Below are 21982 nucleotides of genomic sequence, written 5' to 3'. Positions count from 1 at the left end.
AGGTTGGACTGGATGACCTGCAAGGTCCCTTCCAGCCCTGGATTGCTGTGATGGTTCAAAGCATCCACTGAAGCTGCATCTAGTGCCAGGGTTTGTGGCCCTTCCTTCCTCTCCTTTTTCTCTCCCTCCCTCCCTCCTTCCCTTCTGTCTTTCTTTTTCTTTCTTTTCTTTTTGTCTCCCTTCTCTCTCTCTCTCTCTCTCTCTCTCTCTCTCTCTCTCTCTCTCTCTCTCTCTCTCTCTCTCTCTCTCTCCCTCCCTCCCTCCCTTCCCTTCCTCCTTCCCTTTCTTTTTCTAAGGCTAGGATACCCACCCGAAACAAAAACTCCTTTGGATGAAGCTGGCTTCTGGCTGCTAGCATTGGCAACTAGCCAATTGGCTGGTGGCTAACTGTCCCAGGAGGCAAAAAGCCTGGGATTAACAGTTTGATGTCGAATGGGCCTTGCCGAAGTGTGTGGGATAGAGGGGCCGTGTCCGATTGGCCGTGGCGAATGAGCGGGGATGTGTCAGCTGAGGAGAAAAGCTAGAGGAGAATCCCCCGAGGTGAAAGCCTACGGAGAAGCAAGTGTGGCCAAAGGTAGGAGGCGAAAAGTCCCATTCTGTGGTTACTTGTATCTGTCTTAGCTTTTGTAGGGTTAGAAGGTGTTATTTATGATTCTGTAATCATGACCCAGTATTAGATTACTTAGCTCACTGTGGCTGTGTATTGGGTTTTGAGTGGGAAACTTTGACCTGGGCAAAGGATGACAGGAGGCCTTGTCTGAAGGCCTTCCATCTTTAGCTCTGAATGGAGTTGGACACCCCTAGTCAGAACTGGTTTGTAGTTTGGAAATTCTGTTGGACTCTTGGGTCTTGATTAATGAGCAGGTGACAATCATGGCCAGGAAAGTCTCCATGCACCAATTACATTTTTTCCTGGATGACAGTCTATTTGTCAATAGTCATGACTTGGTCACCTCATTTTGACTGTCACAACACACACTATATGGGGTTACTTTTGAAGGTAGCTCAGAAGTTACAACTGGTGTCCAGAGAGACAATAACTCCGAAATTTATAAAACTAAGAAAGCAGAAATGTAGAAAATGTAAACAACTATTCATCTATTCATAAGACTTAAAGCAAGAAAGTGTAATCTGCTGAGTAAATTTTGTGCTAACTTTCCCATTAGCTCAGAAGCTGATAGCCTTGTTTTGGTTCTCATTCCTGAAATATATGTAGCTTTTAACTTTGTTTCTCCAAGTCCCTGGTGAGTCTAATGTCTAATTTCCTCTTATCTTGTGGAAGATATTTCTCTTGTAGTCTTCTCACAGAATGTTTAGAATCTTTGCTAAATCTAAAAAGTCCAAAAAATTACTTGTCATTAGGAAAAAAAAAACCTTGCTTACCCTTATGAAAATCTATATTAGTGAACAAGATCCTTCCTAATCTGAAAGTACCGTATTTTTTGGAGTATAAGACGCACTGAAGTATAAGACGCATCTTAGTTTTTGGGGAGGAAAATAAGAAAAAAGCTGATTGGCAGGTGGATCGGCCTCCTGGAATACCCCCAATCAACTGTTCCCAGAGGTGAATTTTAGCAACAGGTTCCTTGATTGTGAGCTCTGTGCCTTGCTTTTTTTTTGCTTTTTTTTCTGCCTCTGAAAGCCTCAGAAACAGAGCGTCAGGAAAAAAAAGCCTCTGAAGCTCTGTTTGGGGGCTTCTTTTCTGAAGCTTCTTTTCTGATGCTTTTTTCAGCCTCTGAAACCTCTGTTTGAGAAGCTGGGTGGGGCTACATTCAGAGTATAAGATGCACCCAGATTTTCACCCTCTTTTTTTGAGGGAAAAAGTGTGTTTTATACTCTGAAAAATACTGTATATATCAATTACATACATATCCATTATGTTCTTGTTCATGGTGAGCAACATCATATGAAACATGCAAAAGATAAGAAAAAGAAAGCAAAGGAAAGTAAGAGCATAAGGAGTAAAAAACAACTAAATAAACTGTATACCAACACCATTCAATATACTTGATACTTTTCTGTCTTACAAACCATACTTGCTTGTACTCTGTTGTCTTTTGTCTTTCAGTGTAAAAAGATTATATTTTATTTATATATGTAAAACATTTATATGGCTGCCTATCTTAAGCAACTCGGAGTGGCTCATAACAATAAACACTATGGCTATGAAACAATAATAAAAAGAGTAAAACAAAACCTTGCTTTGAGAAAACAATCATTTTCATTGTTGTGAATGATCCTGACTCTGTGATTCTGGGCATCATTGGGCTTCAATGTTTTGCTTCAGTAGCAAACCCCAAATGTCTAGAGTACTACTTAAACACCTTTGGCATTAACAAAATTACCATGAATCAATTGCAAAAGTCAGTTGTACTTGGAAGTACTTACATCCTGCAGCAATTACCATTAACAGAATCAAACAACATTTGCTTATCCCAGGTCTTTGAAAAGGACTGAATAGGTGGATAAAAATGCCAAATCCAGTCTAAACATCTGGCTGATTATGTGACATAATAATTATTTATTAAATTTATAAGTCTGACTCCCAGTGCCTCTAGTTAATATGTATCTATTAAGTAATATTACATGGAGATATAATATTGAGATTATATTAAAATAATATATTTCATGTGCAGCAAATTATATATAATGTGGTCCTTTATCTGAACAAAACAGTACAGTTGAGAAATGCATATGTGAATCTGATTGGGGTAAATTTTAGGGGTCAGAAATATCTGCATTTATCTTATTGATATCTTTTATATTATTACACTATGATCTTATTACTATTTTTATTTTATATTTTGATATGGCCTAATAGCTAATCAAATATTTATTATTAGTACGATGAAGATTAAGGTGATTATGACAATCAGTTTTATTTTTCCCTTTTTCAGACTGGAAAAAATGAACCGTTGTTTGCAAGGTTTAGTAGATTTAAGAGGGCCAGAGAATTCAAATTTAATTTATTTATTTATTTTATTTTTAATTTGATTTATATGCCGCCCTTCTCCAGAGACTCAGGGCGGCTTACAATGCGTTAAGCAATAGCCTTCATACTTTTGTATATTTATACAAAGTCAGCTTATTGCCCCCACAAACTGGGTCCTCAATTTACCTATCTTAGAAAGGATGGAAAGCTGAGTCAACCTTGAGCTTGGTGAGATTCGAACTTACAGTAATTGCAGACAGCTGGATGTTAATTACAATGCATTAGTCTGCTGAGCTATCCAGGCTCTTTCTGATAAGATAAAGATGCTTTCTGATAAGATAAAGATGCTTTAGACAGAGATATATTAAAAAGAAAATAAAACACATTCCATGCTTAGTAGGAAGTAAGTTGTCATGGTTACATGATTAGGGCAGATGGTAAGCTTCTCCTTCATCCCTCTCTCTGTCTCTCATTGTTTGTATTAAAATTAAAAAAAGCTTAATCCAAGCATCAATATGGATTAGAATTGAAGGTATTTAGGTTCAATTTGAACAGAGGTATGGATTGATGGATGGACAGATATCCTTCTTACCAGTCCACTATGTCTGGGATCCAAGTACAATATTTCAAAGTACTTTTTAATTTAATTTCAGAATATCTTTTTTTTTTATAAACAAGTTTTATTGATTTTTTTCTCCTCTCTCACATTCACCCACATCATCTTCTTTTTTTGAACAGTGTTGGCTGTTTCTTATCTTATACAATTAATCAAATTCAAATACATTTTACTCAATTACAATTTTTGCCAAAATCGTCTCCCCCCCTTTTTTAAACATATCTCAATATTTCTATACTTGCATACATCAACGTCATCTTCATTTGTCCCTAAATTCTAACTTTACTGTATTATTCATATTTATTCTCTTTTATTCTTAAACAGTTCATTCTTTATCTTAATATATTTATATTTATTTGTTCGGTGTTGCCTTTCTTCCATTTCATCTTTTTTATTGTACAGCAATCTTTCTCCTCAAACCTACCATCTCCCTCTTCCTATCCCTTCCTACTTTCTTTCCCCATCCTCTTCTTCTCTTCTCTACTTCCCCTTCCCTCCTCCTTCTCCTCCTCTCTTCTCCCCTGTCTTACCTTCTCTCCTACTCTAATTTCCCTTCCCTTCCTCCCTCCCTACTCTTCGGTCCCTCACTCTCCTTCTTCCTCCCTTCCAGTTCTCTTCTCCTCTTTCATCTCTCTTTATTGCTGTATTCATTTTCAATTTAATATTTTCCACTGTGGAGTCCAGGCAGCCCCGATCCCTTGTCCTTTTAATTATTAACAGTATATTTCATCTTGTTCCCTTTTTTCCTTCAAATCTTTACTCAAACAATCTTTTTTACTTTTTTACTTTTACCAATGTATTTTTCTGCTTTACTTCTTGCAAGTATAACCTTTAACTAGCTGGGCTGGCTTGAGCTAAATTTTAAATTGGTTTTAAATTGGGTTGTTTTAATTTACGGCCAGAATATTTAATTATTTTAATACTGTTTTTTAAATTTTGTATGCTTTGTTTTTACTTAGGCTGTGCACCGCCCTGAGTCCTATTTGGAGAAGGGCGGTATAGAAATTTAAACAAATAAATAAAAATAAATAAATAAATCATTTTTATCATTTCAATTTCAATTTCATTCAGTTTTACATTCAATTTCAATTATTGAATATATTTCTCAAAATATCTTAACAATATATTTCCACTTATTCAAATATATATTTATAAAGTGCATTTTAATCATTTCTCATTTTACCCAAACCAATTGGTTCTTAAAATATTCTTAATTTGCCTTCTTTTCTCTTTTTGATTATGTTTCAGATTATGTTTGATTATGTTTCAGATACAGATTCAGTTTGAAATATTCCAATTATTGCATTTCCCCAACCAGTTTATTCATATTATTAAAACCTATCATTCTATAGACCTCCAATATTATTAAGCATATGACATTTATTGCAGTTTCTCCAGTTTTCAGTAGAGCATATTTAAAACTTAAAATATAGAGTATAAGTCTTATTCCCTTTATTTCATACAGCTCTATACTCCCCTTATTTTAAATTCACTTAATTAGTATCGCTTTTATCTTTTTTTTTCTGACATTAAACTTGTTGTGGAATAAGGAATTAAAGAAACATCCCTTTAGGACAGACAGAATCAGTTTATTTATTTATTGCAATAAAGGATCAGACTTGGTATCGCTACCAAAGAAGTCTGACCGCTCTATGATTTTCAGCTCAAAGCATTTATACAGTTTCAAACAAAGGATTCTGTGAAGTCAGCAATTTCTTATTATCACAAGACATTTGTTACACAAAATGACATACCTTAATTACTGAGTTTGTTACTATCTTTGCAACAGTTATAATTCTTCTTAGAAGTTACTGAAGCATAGATTCAAATTATCTTCTTGTTGAAACAATAATATGGACATCTCCGTTACTCTGACCTTCAAAGGGTAAATCACCAGACTGTCTTTATCTGTGACAACTGAGGCCTTGGTGTACAAATCCTACTTGAAAGGAATGTGTTTGCCTACGTGCTGGATACAATTGCAAGCATTTTCTCCTCTACAATATTAAGAACAAAGAGGGCCCTTCAGTGATCATCTAGCTGGACTCGCTTTTACTTTATTTATTACTTTATTTACCACTTTATTTGTTACTTTACCACATTACTCCCCCCTCTGGAAGTTTGTCTATGCATAAACTTCCACAACCTACTTATAAGTGTAACTACTGAGTATAAAAAGTTCCAATAAACAACTCTATAATATAAAAATCCTAACAAAATATAAGAAATAAAGGCACATAAAAGATTATATATGATTGTTTCCACTCTCCTAGGTTTTAGGAAGATTCTTTCCATCCTTCCACCGGTTCCATTTCCACATATGGATCTGCCTCAGAATCTGGATGTTCTTCCACAGGGTAGGGACCAAGTTAACTAAGAAAATATTCTGTCAACGCTAGTTCCCTCTCAACTTGAATCTCCTGTACTGCTCTTATGGATAATTGTCTGAGGAGTGGTATTACACATGGGATGAATGCTAAGCCAGCGATGGCACATATGAACAAAAATATCATTTGTTTAATCCATCTGGATCCAGGCACCCAAGAAAACCACATGTCAGAAGTTTGTAACCTCTGACTTATCTTGGAAGCCCTATCCTGCAATTCCTGAGCACCTTCTCTGACCACACCTGATTTGTTCATGTAGAAACAACAATCTTCACCTAAAAATATACATGTTCCTCCTTTTTCTGCTGTCAGGAGGTCTAAGGCACATCGGTTTTGTAACACCACTGCAGCCAAGGAATCTATCTGATTTTGGACTTTGATCAAAGTGCCAGCAATTCGATTCAAACTCCCTTGGAGCTCCTCTGATATTTGCCTAAATTGGATTACTGAGTGCGTGAGTCCTGCTACTCCTGTCCCAACAGCTGTACCCTTGCCTATAAGCACTAATAGTGGGATGAGTATAGGGACCCTCTTCTGGACATGTCCCAAAAGGGGAACAGGGATAGAATGCTCTGCACTGACAACACCTACTTTAGGAAAAAGGTGGGCCAGTGTACAAGTTCCAGTCCAGTTTGTTGGTATACACAAATATGTATTTGTTCCACACAGAAAAAACACTCCTTTTTCTTCCACGCATATTCCGATGTTCATGGAGAAGGCATGGATTTTACGGTTGTTTTCATTAGTCCAAACACCTAAAGTCCCTGCTACAAACATCCCTGCTAAAGGTTGTAATGGGACTTCTAGTGAAGGGTCCTTCTGCTTATCTCTGAGAATTGGTCCTTCAAAAACATATCGAGAGGTAGTATTTCCAGGTGGAAAAAGGATACACAAACCTGATTTGGACTTTAAGTTGAACCAAAGGGGAAATCTTGGAGGTTGAAATGGTCTTGGACAGCTTTCAAAGGACAGATTCCCTCCACCCCACTTTTCCTTCCTAAAGTTCAGTTCTGGTGGAGCTGTGAAAGTAACCTTTTGTTGAAATTTGCGGTAAGCAGAGGGAAAAATTCCCTTTGTTAATTTTATGTCCACCAAATTTATTTTAGGGCCAAAATATATTATTGACTGACATTGTTCATCTGTCAGGGATCCTATAGGCCTACCAAGTTTCTGATGTCTCTTTACACACAAAGAAGGTGTTCCTATGAGGTCTACACCTGTAGCAATTGGGCCTGTGATAGGAAGATGACTTTTTCCCAATCGTTTGAATGCTTCATAAAAATCTCCTTGTATTGGTGAGACGGGTACTTTATCTCTACTATCCCTTTCAAGGAGAATTGTAGCCTTTGTTCTGACCCAGCGTTGTGATTTTACAGGAATAGCATGATAAGATGTAGGGTCAGCAGATAGACATAACCAGCATTTTTGACCTAGGGTGGGGTTATACTGATTAACAAGATCTTGACTTAATTCCAGAATCCGTGATATATAGTCTTCTCTATGCAATTGTTGCAGAGGCCCATTTTCCTTATCTACTCCCCCCTCAGCTGGGAATGTCAAGATGGGAACCTTAGGTGGTGGAGTTGACTGAGGTCTAAAGTAACGACCCCGTGCATAGACAACGCGTCTATGGCGGGAGCGAACTTGACCCAAAGTGTGGCCATCTAGGGAAGCAATGTTCCTTATATGGTCACTTGAGAATGCAAGAGCTAATAGTGTCCAAAGCCATAAGCAAAACATAATCACTGTGGTGTGAAGCTCACAACGTCAGGGAGAGGGTTAGTGGTGCGTGCGGGTTGGGATATAGCAGTAGCAAGAAAAATCCTAGGCCTACCACAAAAACGCTCCTTATATGTGTGAAACAAAACTACTAGCAAGATTAGAAAAACAAGTACCCACAAAACCCACTCCCAAACTTCTACTAACATTAGTATGTGTAAGAAAGTGTTATATTACAGCTAATAAAATGTATATGTGCAATGTGAAGGTAGTTTCCTCCAGATGAATCTTCCGCTGTGCGCAGGGGACCAGCTTCCGGTGTGGTCCAGCAAAGCTGATGATCACCACCGTGCGTAGAGAGTTCGTTACCGGTAGAACTCAGCAGGGTGTTTTCTTCTTAAATCTCAGCACAAGGGGTTTCTCCATCTGTGTCACCTGGTACGTCACTGGATCATTCTGGTTTGCTGGTTTCAGTCTTGTCCAATGGATCCAGGATTTGCCTTCTAGCGTCTTAACTGCAAGAGGTGAACACATCACAACAGTATACGGCCCTTTCCATCTAGGCTTTAAAGGCTCATCTTTCCAATGTTTCACCCACACTCTATCACCTGGCTTGTAATCATGACCTGCTGTTGTAATAGGGTGTGGTCTGCACTCCTGCATATAATGCCTTAATTGATTAACATGATTGTTATGTTGTTGTAACTGGAAAAGTAATCTTTTGGCTTCCACTCCCCCTTTCTGAGCTAAGTCAGGCCAACCTTGAAAATGGTGTTTGAATAAAGCCGGGGGTCTTCCATATAAAAGTTCAAAAGGAGACAACTGGTATTTGGTTCGTGGGGTAGTTCTAAAAATGTACACGGCCATAGGAAAAACTTGAGGCCATGGCAAATGTGTTTCTAGACACAGCTTGGTAATGATTGCTGTCAATGAGCGATGAGCCCTCTCAAGTTTTGTAGCCGATTGAGGTCTAAAAGAACAATGATATCTCCATTTTACACCTGCTGCTTCAGTTAAGTGGCGATTTATACATTGTACAAATTCAGGGCCATTATCAGAACTGATGTGAGATGGGCAGCCAAATCTTGGAATTATTTCCTTTAAAAGAAAGCGTGCAACCTGTATAGCTAACTTGTTTCGAGTAGGGAAGGTTTCCAGCCAACCAGAATACATATCAATAAAAGTGAGCAAAGCTTTATAACCATGGCATCTAGGCATATCAGTGAAATCTACTACTAAATAGTCCATTGGCAAGTAAGAGATGGGCTGTTGTCCTTCAGGTAAACGTGGTCCTTGTCTGGCATTTACTTGAGCACAAGTGGAACACTGAGAAGTGACCTTGGCCACCAGGCTCTGCAAATTAGGGATGTAAAAAGCAGCCTCTAACTGCTGGGCCAAAGCTGTTTTGCCGATGTGCGATGTTTGATGTGCTTCCATTACTAGGGGCCAAGCGAGGGAAACTGGTACCACTGGGCGATTGTCTGAAAGTGTGTACCATCCCCTCACAAGAATGGCTTTGAGATCCCCTACGGCTTTCTCCCTTTCCACAGGTGTATAGCTTGGATGGGATTTCTCAATGTATGATTCAATTTCTTGTGCCAAATAGAGATGATAATCCGTTTTGTCTAATGGCTGGTGTGCTGCAAGTTTAGCTTCTTTATCAGCAAATCGATTGCCTTGTGCAATGAGGGTGTCTGTTTTCTGATGACCTGGGCAATGGATAACAGCTAAAGACTTGGGAAACTGTGCAGCTTGAATCAACCTTTTGATTAAAGAGGCATGTTGTACTAATTTGCCTGAAGAATCAGTGAAGCCCCTTTCTTTATAAATAGCAGCATGTGCTTGAATAGTCAAAAAGGCATATTTACTGTCAGTGTAGACGTTAAGAGTTTTGCCTGAGGCTAATTCCAATGCTCGGATAAGGGCCCATAATTCTGCTGCCTGTGCACTTGTGCCTATGGGAAGGGACGAACTTTCAATGACTCCCTCTTCACTAACTATTGCATACCCCGCATATCTAATTCCTTGTTCTACAAAGCTGGATCCGTCAGTAAACCAAGTAAGCTGGGCATGTAAAAGAGGGGTGTCAGTTAAGTCTGGTCTGCAGGAATATTGATGATCTAGAACATATAAACAGTCATGCAGTGGGAGAGATGCATCTGGGATAGGCATGAGGGTAGCCGGGTTGATGTTTGCGCATTGATGAAGAGTAATTTGAGGATTTTCTAGCAAGAGTGCTTGGTATGTATGCAGCCGTTGGTTACTCAACCACAAATGTCCCTTATTTTCTAAAATAGTTTGCAAAGCATGTGATGTATAAACTGCTACGTCTGAAGTAAAAGTCAGTTTGTTTGTATCTTTCACAAGTTCTGAGACAGCAGCCAGCATTTTAAGACAGTGTGGCCAGCCCTGGGCCGGGGCGTCAAGTTGTTTAGATAAGTAAGCTACAGGCCATTGCCAGGATCCCTGCTGTTGTGTCAACACCCCTAAAGCCACATTATGACGGACGTCTACATAGAGACGGAAGGGCTTAGTGAGATCTGGCAATCCGAGAGCAGGGCAGGATGTGAGAAGTGTCTTTAATTGTTCAAAGGAATTCGCTTGCTCTTTGCCCCATTCAAAAGGATCCTTTTCAGCGCCACGCGTTGAGGAATACAAAGGCTTAGCCAGGAGAGCAAAATTAGGGACCCATAAACGGCAAAAGCCCATAACTCCCAAAATGCCTCTCAGTTCCTTTCGAGTTTTAGGTGGGGGCAGCTGTAAAATTGCCTGTTTTCTAGGTAAGCCTAAGTTTCTTTGGCCTTGAGACAAATTATATCCCAAATATGTAACTTCCTTTTTAACTAATTGTGCTTTCTTTCTGGATGCCCTGTAACCACAGTCTCTCAGTAATTCTAGAAGCATTTGAGTATTTTTGAAACAATTCTCCTGTGTGGTTCCTGTCACTAAGACATCATCTACATATTGAAGGAGACAATCACCTTCCTGAACTGGGTGAAAGTGTTGTAAGTCCAAAGCAAGAGCTTGACCAAAAAGAGTTGGAGAATTTTTAAAACCTTGAGGCAACCGTGTCCATGTATATTGACAATGGCGACGTGAGGTAGGGTCTTTCCACTCAAAAGCGAACAGGTCTTGGCTATCAGGATGTAAGGGAATTGTGAAAAAAGCATCCTTCAAGTCTATGACTGAAAACCACGCTGCTGAATGAGGTATAGTCCCAAGCAAAATATATGGATTAGACATAATTGCATGAAGCGTTACGGTCCTAAAATTCACAGGCCTAAGATCTTGTGCAGGCCTCCAGCCACCATCTGGTTTTTTTATGGGTAATATGGCAGTATTCCATGGGGATTTAGTTTCCCTTAATATGCCTGCAGCTAGGAATTTGTCAATTAAGACCTGGATGGCTGTAGCCGCCTCCTGTGGAATGTAATACTGGGACACTCTAATAGGCTGGCATCCTGGTTTCAGCTTGACTTCAACTGGAGATGCAAATATAGCAAGCCCAGGGGGATTATCTTCTGCCCACAAGGTAGGAACATTGAATTTCTCCCAATTGCTTTCAATAAGTGTGTCTTGCATTAGCATTAATTGCCACGTTTCTTCCACTGGGTGTGTTACTGTTAAGTACTGTCCATTATCATTGAAAGAAATAGTGGCTTGTAGTTTAGAAAGCAAATCTCTCCCTAGCAGTGGAACTGGGCAATTAGGCATGTACAAAAATTGATGCTCTACTAAGCCGTTTCCAACTTTGCATTTAACTGGTTTCAGGAAACTGTGTGTAACTGCATTGCCAGAAACGCCTTGGACTCTAATCTTCTTGGCTGACAAAGGAACCACTTGTGTGTTAATTACTGATCGACTGGCTCCGGTATCAACCAGCATGCGTACGTGACGTTCTCCCACCCATAAATCCATCAAGGGCTCCGGGGGGTGGGGTGAAGCTGCGGAGCTGAGGCAGCTTCAATCGTCCCAGTCCATTTCAGCTAAGCCGATAACTTCTGGATGCTGGGTTGACTGGCTGGGTGGAATAAATTGCCTATCATTTCCTCTTCTTCCTCTGAAAACTCCTCTCATATTCTCTCTCACATATCTTCCATTAAAACCTCCTCTATGACTTCCTCTCACCATCTGAGATCCACGCCTGTAGGATACTTCTCTGGTTTCCATTCTTCTACGGGGACATTCTCTCTTCCAATGACCAGCTTCCTTACAAAATGCACATTGATTTGGTCCTAAAACGACCCCACCAAGTGCCAAAGCCAACATCTCCGTCTGCTTCCTGTCCTTAGCAACTTGCTTTTTCTCTTCCTCTCTCTCTCTGTTCAAGTAAACTTTTTTAGCAACCTCTAACAATTCAGATGTATTCTTGCCAAGAGCGCCCTTTAGTTTTTGAAGTTTAACATGAATCTGTTTGCCGGGTCTTCTATATTTATGCCTGTGTGAACTTTATAAGATTCAACCAAATGAGTTAAAAATCCTTCCGGGCTCTCCGCTTTCTCTTGGAGAATTGTAGCAGTCTTCGCATAATTAACAGGACCCTTTGCAGCCTCTCTCAAACTTTCTACACATAAGAGGCGGTAGTTATTTAGCAGTGTTTGATGTGGAACGTGATTTGCATTCCAAGCGGGGTCTATTTCCGCTGCTGCAGCGATCTTATCTGCTGCCTGGTTCGCATCAGGAAACATGCGGGTTAGTACTTTTTCTTTAGCAATTTTGAATTTCTCTCTATCTTCCATAGAAAGCAATGTATTTAACAGCAATTGGATATCTCCCCACGTGGGTCGGTGAGTCTGCATAATGGTGTTGAAGAGATCCACGACCTCAAGGGGTTTTTTGCTAAACGGACCGTACTGCTGTTTCCAGTTAAGGAGATCCGTTGTTGTGAAGGGCTGGTACTGCATTAATGAGCTAATGATGGGCTGGCCCTGTGGGTCTTCTGCATGGTCTAACACCTCCCGTAAAGGGGCCAGAGTTTCTGTCTTCTTAAGGCTTGTCTGAGATCTAGTCCGGGAACTAACAGGTTTTTCTTCCTCCTGCTGTTCTCCGTCACTCTTAACTTCTCTTTTGACTTGTAAATTAGGTTTCCGAGGTGGAATGTTTCTCGGTGTTGCAGGCAGTGCTGGATAAAGGTTTTGCCTTGGGGCTGTAGGAAGGGGGGCATAGGGAGGGGGGCGATTTATCTCTTCCTCCTCTTCCTGACTAAAAATCTTAGTTTTAACCCCTTGTTTGGTGTTTTTATTCTGTCTGTCATCATACACACACGCACACATTCCAACTGACACTTCCTAAGCCGTTTGGGGTTTGCCATCTGAATGATCTGCCATTGATCTATGTATGGGAATTGTTCCCATCGCCCTTCCTGGGTAACGATCCTGTGTACCTTTGAAATTATTATGGGGTCTAGTGAGCCCCCTGTTGGCCATCTCACACCTAAGGCTGTCCATTCATTAGTACAAAAATGTTTTAATTTGTCTGGATTGCACGGAGGACCTCCATATGATTCAGTAAAAGCGGATTGAAAGTGGGCTAGCATGCATTGTAATGGAGTCCGTAGGACGCCATTAGCCCCCCCCATCCTAACACACTTCTGATGACCTGAGGCCCTGGAATTTCACAGCCACCTGCAGGAACTGCACTGGATTAACCACCCACACAGCCTAAAATCTAGAGGGTTGAAAAAAGCCTTTTTCCCCTCTCAGGAGAGTGATCAATCTCCTCGTCTGTTCCAAAATGAACAGGACCTTTCTATTCCCCCGTTTAAATGATTACTTGCCTGGCAGGCGTCGTTTCCTTGGCCGTCCGTGGAGTTACTGGGTCTTGTCTGCTCTCTTGTGGGTCCTTGGCTTAAGCTGCTTCGCCAGCGAGCATACGGCCGTCTCTCAACGAAGGATTCTGTAGACTTCAAAGGAGTCTTGTGCCGGCTGTCAAATCTTCGGTGTGAAAAAGTCGCTCTCGCTGGGGCAGTTCGCCTAGGAAGAAAAAAATCTCTGCTTCTCAAAATCCCATCTGCCGGATGCCAAAATTGTCGTGGAATAAGGAATTAAAGAAACATCCCTTTAGGACAGACAGAATCAGTTTATTTATTTATTGCAATAAAGGATCAGACTTGGTATCGCTACCAAAGAAGTCTGACCGCTCTATGATTTTCAGCTCAAAGCATTTATACAGTTTCAAACAAAGGATTCTGTGAAGTCAGCAATTTCTTATTATCACAAGACATTTGTTACACAAAATGACATACTTTAATTACTGAGTTTGTTACTATCTTTGCAAAACAGTTATAATTCTTCTTAGAAGTTACTGAAGCATAGATTCAAATTATCTTCTTGTTGAAACAATAATATGGACATCTCCGTTACTCTGACCGTCAAAGTGTAAATCACCAGACTGTCTTTATCTGTGACAACTGAGGGCTTTGGTGTACAAATCCTACTTGAAAGGAATGTGTTTGCCTACGTGCTGGATACAATTGCAAGCATTTTCTCTTCTACAATATTAAGAACAAAGAGGGCCCTTCAGTGATCATCTAGCTGGACTCGCTTTTACTTTACTTATTACTTTATTTACCACTTTATTTGTTACTTTACCACAAACTCATTTATTAAGTTTTACAGTTCTGAATATATTTTCATTTCTTTCTGTCTTTCTCCTTTTCTGCCCTATATTTCCCATTGTTTCTACTTTTCCTTTCCTTCCTATCTTTTCATTGTTAATCCCAATGTATTTATTTTGTGTTTTAAAATCATGAAATCTTTGCCCTTTATTTCCCATTGTTTTCCATCCCTTTTCCCTCTTTCTTATATTTCCACAGTAAATCCCAGTGTAATCATTTATATTTTTAATATTTTTTTCTCCTCCACCGTCTTTTCCTTCTTTTCCTTTTCTTTTTCCTTCTTCTTCCTTTCTTTTGTATTTTAGAATTCTGCACTCTCCTATTCTGCCCTATATTTCCCATTGTTTCTCCTTTCTCTTTCCTTTTTTGTGACTTTTTATTGTTAATCCCAGTATATTTATTTTGTATTTTAAAATAATAAAATCTTTTATTTTGTCCTTTATTTCCTATTATTCTCCATCTCTTTTCCCTCTTTCTTATATTTCCACTGTAAATCCCAGTGTAATCATTTAAATTTTTCATATTTTTCTTATTCCACCCTCTTTTCCTTCTTTGTTTCTTTTCTTTTTGTCCATACTTAATATTACAATTGTTTAATTTTCCATAGTCAACCTCTTTGTCTTCTTCGTTATCTATCTCTCTTTCTTGTTTCTCATTAGTCATTTCCTTTTCATCTTCAATGCCTTCTAGCTCAGTCTTTACATCCTCAAATTTCGATTTTTCATGCAAATTAATAATAATTTCCTTTATTTCTAAACATATTGTCTTTATCAGTTTGTTAAGTTCCTGCTCCAATTTATTCTTTCCGGGTTGGTATTATTCCAGTTTTAAGTCACATTAAGGTCCTTCTTTTTTAATCATCAAAGTCTATCCTCTTGTATGCAAAACATATCGTCTTTAGTTCTCGCCAGTTATCGTTTTAAAAGTTCAAGGTTTTATTTTTTTCCCCTTGCTTCTTTAAAGGTTTTCTCAAAACAAACAATTCCATGTTATGCTCCTCTTTCTCCTACAGATGTCTCTCTATAATCCACCATTCCACTCAGCTAGTTAAAAAAATCACCATTTTATTTGTAATCCACATCTGTTTTTACTAAGTCAAAAAAGAGAAAAGGCCAGTTTTCCAGTTCTTCTTTCACCTTTATATACAATCAATCAGTTTGTAATCCAATCCAAATTCAATCCAAGTTCCAAATTTACATTTGCATTTATCAATCACTTCTAATTCTTTGGTCGGGTTCTTCTATGGTGTGCTTGTCATTCCCACTTTCTCTTTCCATCCGCCATCTCCCCCCATTGCTATTTAGCCACTATTTCCACGCCGGGGTAATCCCTTCAAATTATGGGTAGACTGCCAAACATCTGAAATCACATGACTCCAGGGGTATTGCAACGGCCATAATTTAGAGTAAAGGTCCCTTTGTTCAGCATCATCATAGTTTAGAACAGTCAATGAACAAATGGCCAAGTCAAATACTTTTTCTCAGAATGGTTATATTCATGTTTATTGATTTTCAACTATTTCTTCTTTCTTTGTTGGGATGGGGGAAAGGTGAGCTAGAAAGGTATTTTTTTGATATAATGTTCAATTTAGAAAACCTTACAATATTTTAAAATATTGTGTTGAATTTAGGTAGTTAAAATTAAAACCTTGGTCAGATGAATTGTTGAAATAATAATATTATCTATAGATAATATATAGATAATATTATCTATAGAAATCTATAGATTGTCAGCATTTGTTGCAGCACACACAATCAGACACAATTAAATGAACTTCAGTAGGATTCAAATTACATAAGAAACTTCTTCATATATAATACCATACAGCAGAATTCAGCATACAATATCAAGAATCCAGAAGCAATATTCATAGAAGCAAGTCATTCCAGAGTAGAGAGATACAGAGGCTAATATATTGAACAGAGGCTCGCATTACAGAGGTCAAACCAACTCTTATATACAGTTCAGCAAGTCTAAGCCATTCCCAGACTCCAAACTGTCTCTTATGGCCCCATACAAACAAATACTATGTTTCAGTTTCCAAACAGTCCCCATTGGCTGACTTGTTACCATGTCTATCCAAAAAGTCCCCATTGGCTGATCTATTCCAGTCTATGAATATTCATAATCTGACATAGATTTAAATTGGACTGTGAAGTTTTAAAAAGTCTCATAAGAAACCAATAACATCCCACTTCTGCACCACATGTCACAAATAATAATAATCTTTTTTCCAGATGCTTTCCCAAACTGACCAATTCCACATTTTCATTTGAAAATCATGCCTGCTCAGACAATCTGCATTTAATTAAATTAATAAATGTAATATTTATGAGTTAGAGCATTTATCTATTTGCATTTTATGATCATCCATATATACCATAGTGTAATGATTGCCTCTTCTTCCAACTTAAGCAAGTAAAAACTCTTGAAATGTGGTTGTTCAAAAGGAACATTTTATTAAGCAGAAGTGATAACAACCCAGTTAAAGCAAGATCTGAATACCCTTAGGCAAGACAAGTAGGATTAAAGCAGTAGAAACCCCTCCCTTTGAGTCAGAATGCAGATTTTAGCCAATACACAAGTGTGAAGATGTTTTTCTTTACTAGTTTCCCTGAGAATCCGAACAAACATGCATTCACACCGTTATCCTTTAAAGTGAAACAATCCACATGGCTATCATAAACATTCCTCCCTATAAAGAGGATCTCAGGGCTCTTTGGCACCAGGATATAGGTTGTAAAATATCTGTTGACACAGGCAATGCTAGTAAATCGAATCCAAGTCTCCCCCTTCTTCCAATTGAATGGCAGTATCACTTTTAGGGATCTGACACATAGTTTTGTGACAGTAGGCATCAAAGTATTTCTATTCCCTCCTTCCAATAGTTGAATTAATGAACGTATGGATGGATTTGATAGTCCAAGTAAGAACTAATCTGATCTGATTTTGAAGTATTAAGCATTTTGAGATTGTAGCCCTTTTGGTTTAATTAGAGAATTATTATTTGATACTATTTTTTTAAAAGTTTTTAAAAATTCCTAGAAATATAGTGCACCTGTGAAGCTTGTGCTAGTAATAACATTGAACAACCACCAAATAGTGTGAATGAAATGAATTCTTTAGTAACTATTTTGAATGAACAACTGTGCTTTCTTTTATAGATGAAAGAGAAGATGTTCAAAAGAAAACATTCACAAAATGGATAAATGCACAGTTTTCTAAGGTAAGAAAAATATTTATTTTACATTAAAAATAAAATGTAACTCAAGAAGAAATCATATTGTATAGTTATTATTTAAGGAGAACATTAACCAGAATGCTTTCAATCAGTACAGATAGTCCTCGACTTACAACAGTTCATTTAATGACAGTTCAAAGTTACAACAGTGACTTATACCCATTTTTCACTCTTATGACTATTGCAGCATCCCCATGGGCATGTGATTTACATTCAGATGCTTGACAAGTGACTCACATTTATGATGTTTGCAGTTTCTTGGGATCATATGATCCCCTTTTGCAAACTTTTGACAAGCAAAGTCAATGGGAAAACCAGATTCATTTAACAACCTTGCTACTAATTTAAGAACTGCAGAGATTCACTTAACAAATGTGGCACAAAAGGTTGTAAAATGAGGCAAAGCTCACTTAACAAATTTCTCACTTAGCAACATAAATTTTGGGCTCAATTGTGGTCATAAGTTGAGGACAACCTGTATAGCTTTAGTTTGTGTTAGCTTTGCTGGTTAGTTTCCTCTCTTGAATAATTTTGTAAAAAATGAATGCAAAACCAAATGAATACAAAGTAACAAAAGTGTAATATGTGAAAAGTTTCTGAATAAGTCCACATTTTCCAAATGATCATTTCTTTTATAATATAACATTTTTGGGGGGCCAATGCAATACTATGTATTCATTAGGGATACTATTTATGAATCAGATTAGGTTTTTTTTTAAAAAAAATTGAGTTTTTGTAGCTCAGTAGAGAGTCTATATGTATTCACTTTGGAATTAGTGGAAATGTAGCTTTTCCAGAAATTTTTAAGCGTTAAAATCCATAGGTCAATTATAATATGTTTATTAATTTTATTAATTAATATTTTTCAGAGAAAATATTTCTGTGTTTAGGAATATTGAAAGGCCATGCGTCAAATGATTAAGAAAATGCTTAGAAGAAAACAAACATTTAATTTATATAATAAATTATAGATATAAGAAATTGTCTATAAATTAATCTTGTTTGCAGGACTGAGTCTGGGGTGACTCACTGCTATGGTTTCGGAAATGGTTCTGGTAAAATCAGTATAAAATGGTGTGTTTTAATTGAAAGTGTTTTTTGGGAATGTTGGGTCTGATTACAAGCTAGTTCTTTTAAGGAACAGTCTTTCAGGTTACTTCTCAGATATGGATATTGTCCTCTCTGATTCTGAGAACAAACCACCTTCCCCAGTATTAGAAACAAGCATAGTAATAAAATGTTGTCTCAATCATAGAAGTGTTTATTTGAAGCAGAGAAGAAAAACAGAGAAGAAAGTTCTAATAAAGTTTAAGGGTCTCCTAGGTTCAACTGTGGTAATTTATACTTAAAATTTGTTGTCATGTCTTGTTTGTGTGAAATAATTTTAACTATGAGCTTTCCAATTTACTCTTAGTTGCATATTGCCTTGTAAATATAGTAAAAATGTATTATCAGAAAAAATGTTTGAATGAAGGTATATTTTAAATAATTCAGATTTCCTTTTTTTTGTATGTGTTATGAAATCTGTTCCGTTGTCAGCTGAAACATTAATGAGGCAAGGTAGCATGAACAAGAACGGTTTATTTATCACAGCAACGATAGGAACGGAACAGAGAGCTTCTGGAACTGACAGCTCTTTTATACTGGGAGCTGTCCAACATGCTTAACCAATAGGAGCTCAGACAATTTCCCGCTCGCATTAGCCACTCCCCTCTAGCCAATCCACCGGCAACGTCCCTGTTGCCAGGGCCTCCACAAATCACAACACTCCTTCATCCCCGGCTATAACATACATAGTCCTTTAGATATTCTGGGCGTTTGCACACTCGGGCCGAACGTCTTAGCGCAGGTGCCGGTACGATGTCGGCTGGGTCAGCTTCCGGAGATGATGCTGTTCGTAGCTCCTCCTGCTCATTGGTGGGTGTGGCGGCAACCGGTAAGTCCCGTTTTGACACTTGAGTTTCCGGTGTGGGCGGTGGCGGAATTGTTGCAGGAACAGGCAGGAGGCTAGGCTCTGCTCGGGGAGCCGTCCGAAAGGCCTCCTTGTCCAGAATGTTTGGGGACATTGTCAGTCGCTTCCTTAGTTGGTCACGTGTCTATGCCACAGTTGGCTGTCATTCAAAAGTACCCTGTAAGAGCAGGGGCCAGTTACAGCACTCACAAGTCCTGGTAGCCAACGAGGCTCCCCCCCCCCCGAAATTGCATGCAAAAACCGTATCCCCTTCTACGAACTCCCTGGCTTTCCCTTCAAAACTCTGGGAACCCTCTGGGGTATAAGACTGTTCGCAATCGTCGTCCCATCAACACTTCAGCGGGACTTCTGTGAGTAGTCAGGCAAGGGGTCGTGTGCTGGGCGGTTAGGTAGATGGCCACTTTCTCTTGCCAGTTCGCTAGTGATAGCCGGGCGAGAGCCTCTTTGGCAGATCGCACGGCTCATTCAGCCAATCCATTTCCTGCCAAGTGGTACAGGGCACCCTGGGCGTGGTGAATTCCCAAACTGGCAAGAAAGTACTGGAATGTGGCGGAAATAAACTATGGCCCATTATCTGTCACCACCACGTCTGGAATGCCATCGGTAGCAAATAGGCGGCGTAACACCAGGATGGTTGCCTCGGAGGTTGTGGAACCCATTAGTTCCAACTCGACCCATTTGGACAGGGCATCTATCACTATCAAGAAGGTCCGGCCCATGAATGGGCCGGCGAAATCTAGATGAATCCTAGACCAGGGCCCCCTAGGGGTTTCCCATTCCCGGGGAGAGGCGGAAGGTGGTGCTGACCTCAACCCCTGACAGTTAGGACATTTAGCCACCCATTCAGAGACATCCCTGTCCAACGCAGGCCACCATACATAACTATGGCTCAACTCCTTCATCCGGACGATGCCGGAGTGGCCCGCGTGCAAATATTCTAGTACCTTAACCTGTAGATCGGGGGGAACCACCACCCGATGCCCCCACAAGAGACACCCTAATTGCACAAATAGCTCGTGCTGCCGGGCCCAGTATGGGTCAAATTGACTGGGCACCCGCCCTAATGGCCACCCCCTGCCCACCCAGTCAAGGACCTGGGACAGGACCCTATCATGGCGGGAGTGGGCAGCGATGTCAGTTGCGGTCACTGGCAAAGTGACCTCGTCTACTAGAAGTACAGGAAGGGCAGGTACAGGATCTAACACTGGCGCTGGCAAGGGGCAGCGACTCAGGGCATCCGCATGGGGAATTAGTTTCCCTGGGCAGTAAGTTAAAGAGTAATTATATGCGGCCAGGAAAACAGTCCACCGGGCCATACGAGGGGATAGAACTTGAGGCGTTTGGCAGTGACCTGCAAGAAGCCCCAGTATGGGTTTATGGTCTGTTACTAGCTCAAATGGCCTACCATACAGGTAGTCATGAAATCTTTTAACAGAGGCCACAATGGCTAAAGCTTCCCAGTCAAGCTGGCTATACCAACGTTCTGCAGAAGACATGGTCCTGGAATAAAACGCAATGGGCGCCTCAACCCTGTTGGGAAAACGATGGTTCAACACAGCCCCAATTCCGTAGGGGGAGGCGTCTGCTGTTAGCGTGAGAGGTAGAGTTGAGCTATATTGCACCAAAACCGCAGAGGAGGAAAGCAAGTCTTTCACATTCAGAAAAGCACGGTCGTGTTCATGGTTCCAGGACCACGGGGTGTCTTTTGCTAGTAACCTATGAAGAGGTTCGGCCACGGAGGCCTTGTGGAGCAGGAACACATTATAAAAGTTTAATAGCCCCAGGAAGGACTGCAGTTCTGCGTGGCAAGTGGGCGTGGCAGCGTGTTTAATTGCTGCCACTTTGGAAGGGGTGGGATGGATCCCCCTAGCGTCAAGCAGATATCCCAGAAACTCAGTTTTGGAAACCCCAATGACACATTTGGACCTTTTCATTTTGAGGCCACAGGAGCGAAAATGATGAAAGACAGCCCTAACTCTTTCGATGAGCTCACCCCGACAAGAAGCGGAGATGAGCACATCATCAAAGTAGGGCACTACTCCCGGCAAGCCATGGAGCAGCCGCTCCATGAGGCTCTGGAAAAGGCCAAGGGCAACGCTAATCCCAAACTGCAGGCACCGGCACTTAAACGCACCCCAGTGGGTGACGATGGTTTGAGCTTCGGCCGAGGCGTCATCCACTGGAAGCTGCTGATACGCCTGGGCCAAATCTAATTTAGCAAAAATGGACCCAGGCCCCAGGGAGTGCAGTAGGTGTTGGACTACAGGGACAGGGTAGGGATTTGCCTGCAAGGCCCTATTTAAAGTACATTTAAAATCTCCGCAGATTCTCACAGAGCCATCAGGTTTTATGGGGACCACTATGGGTGTCTCCCACTTGGTTGGTTCCAGGACCCCTTGGGCAATTAGCTTGTCTAATTCTGCGTCTACCTTGGGCCTGAGTGCAAGAGGGACTCTGTGCGGCTTAAACCGTATTGGCGCTACATTAGGATCTAGGTTC

The 21982-nt window shown here is 40.0% G+C and overlaps 1 protein-coding gene across 7 annotated transcripts in view; it reads left to right on the top strand.

Annotated features, from left to right (window-relative positions):
* DMD (dystrophin) overlaps positions 1-21982 on the top strand; it is a 2096968-nt gene that overhangs the window by 342249 nt on the left and 1732737 nt on the right. For all 7 annotated transcript variants that reach the window (XM_070944209.1, XM_070944203.1, XM_070944204.1 and 4 more), the window contains exon 2: positions 17435-17496. In XM_070944209.1, the coding sequence (XP_070800310.1) occupies positions 17435-17496 (62 nt within the window). The remainder of the gene's footprint in view (positions 1-17434; positions 17497-21982) is intronic.

This window comes from Pituophis catenifer, unplaced genomic scaffold (genome assembly GCF_029215685.1).
Source record: "Pituophis catenifer annectens isolate HBS135680 unplaced genomic scaffold, rPitCat1.0.hap2 SCAF_4, whole genome shotgun sequence".
Classification (NCBI taxonomy): Eukaryota; Metazoa; Chordata; class Lepidosauria; order Squamata; family Colubridae; genus Pituophis; species Pituophis catenifer.
Note: the sequence above shows the minus strand (reverse complement) of the source record. Positions and strands in the feature narration are given on the sequence as shown.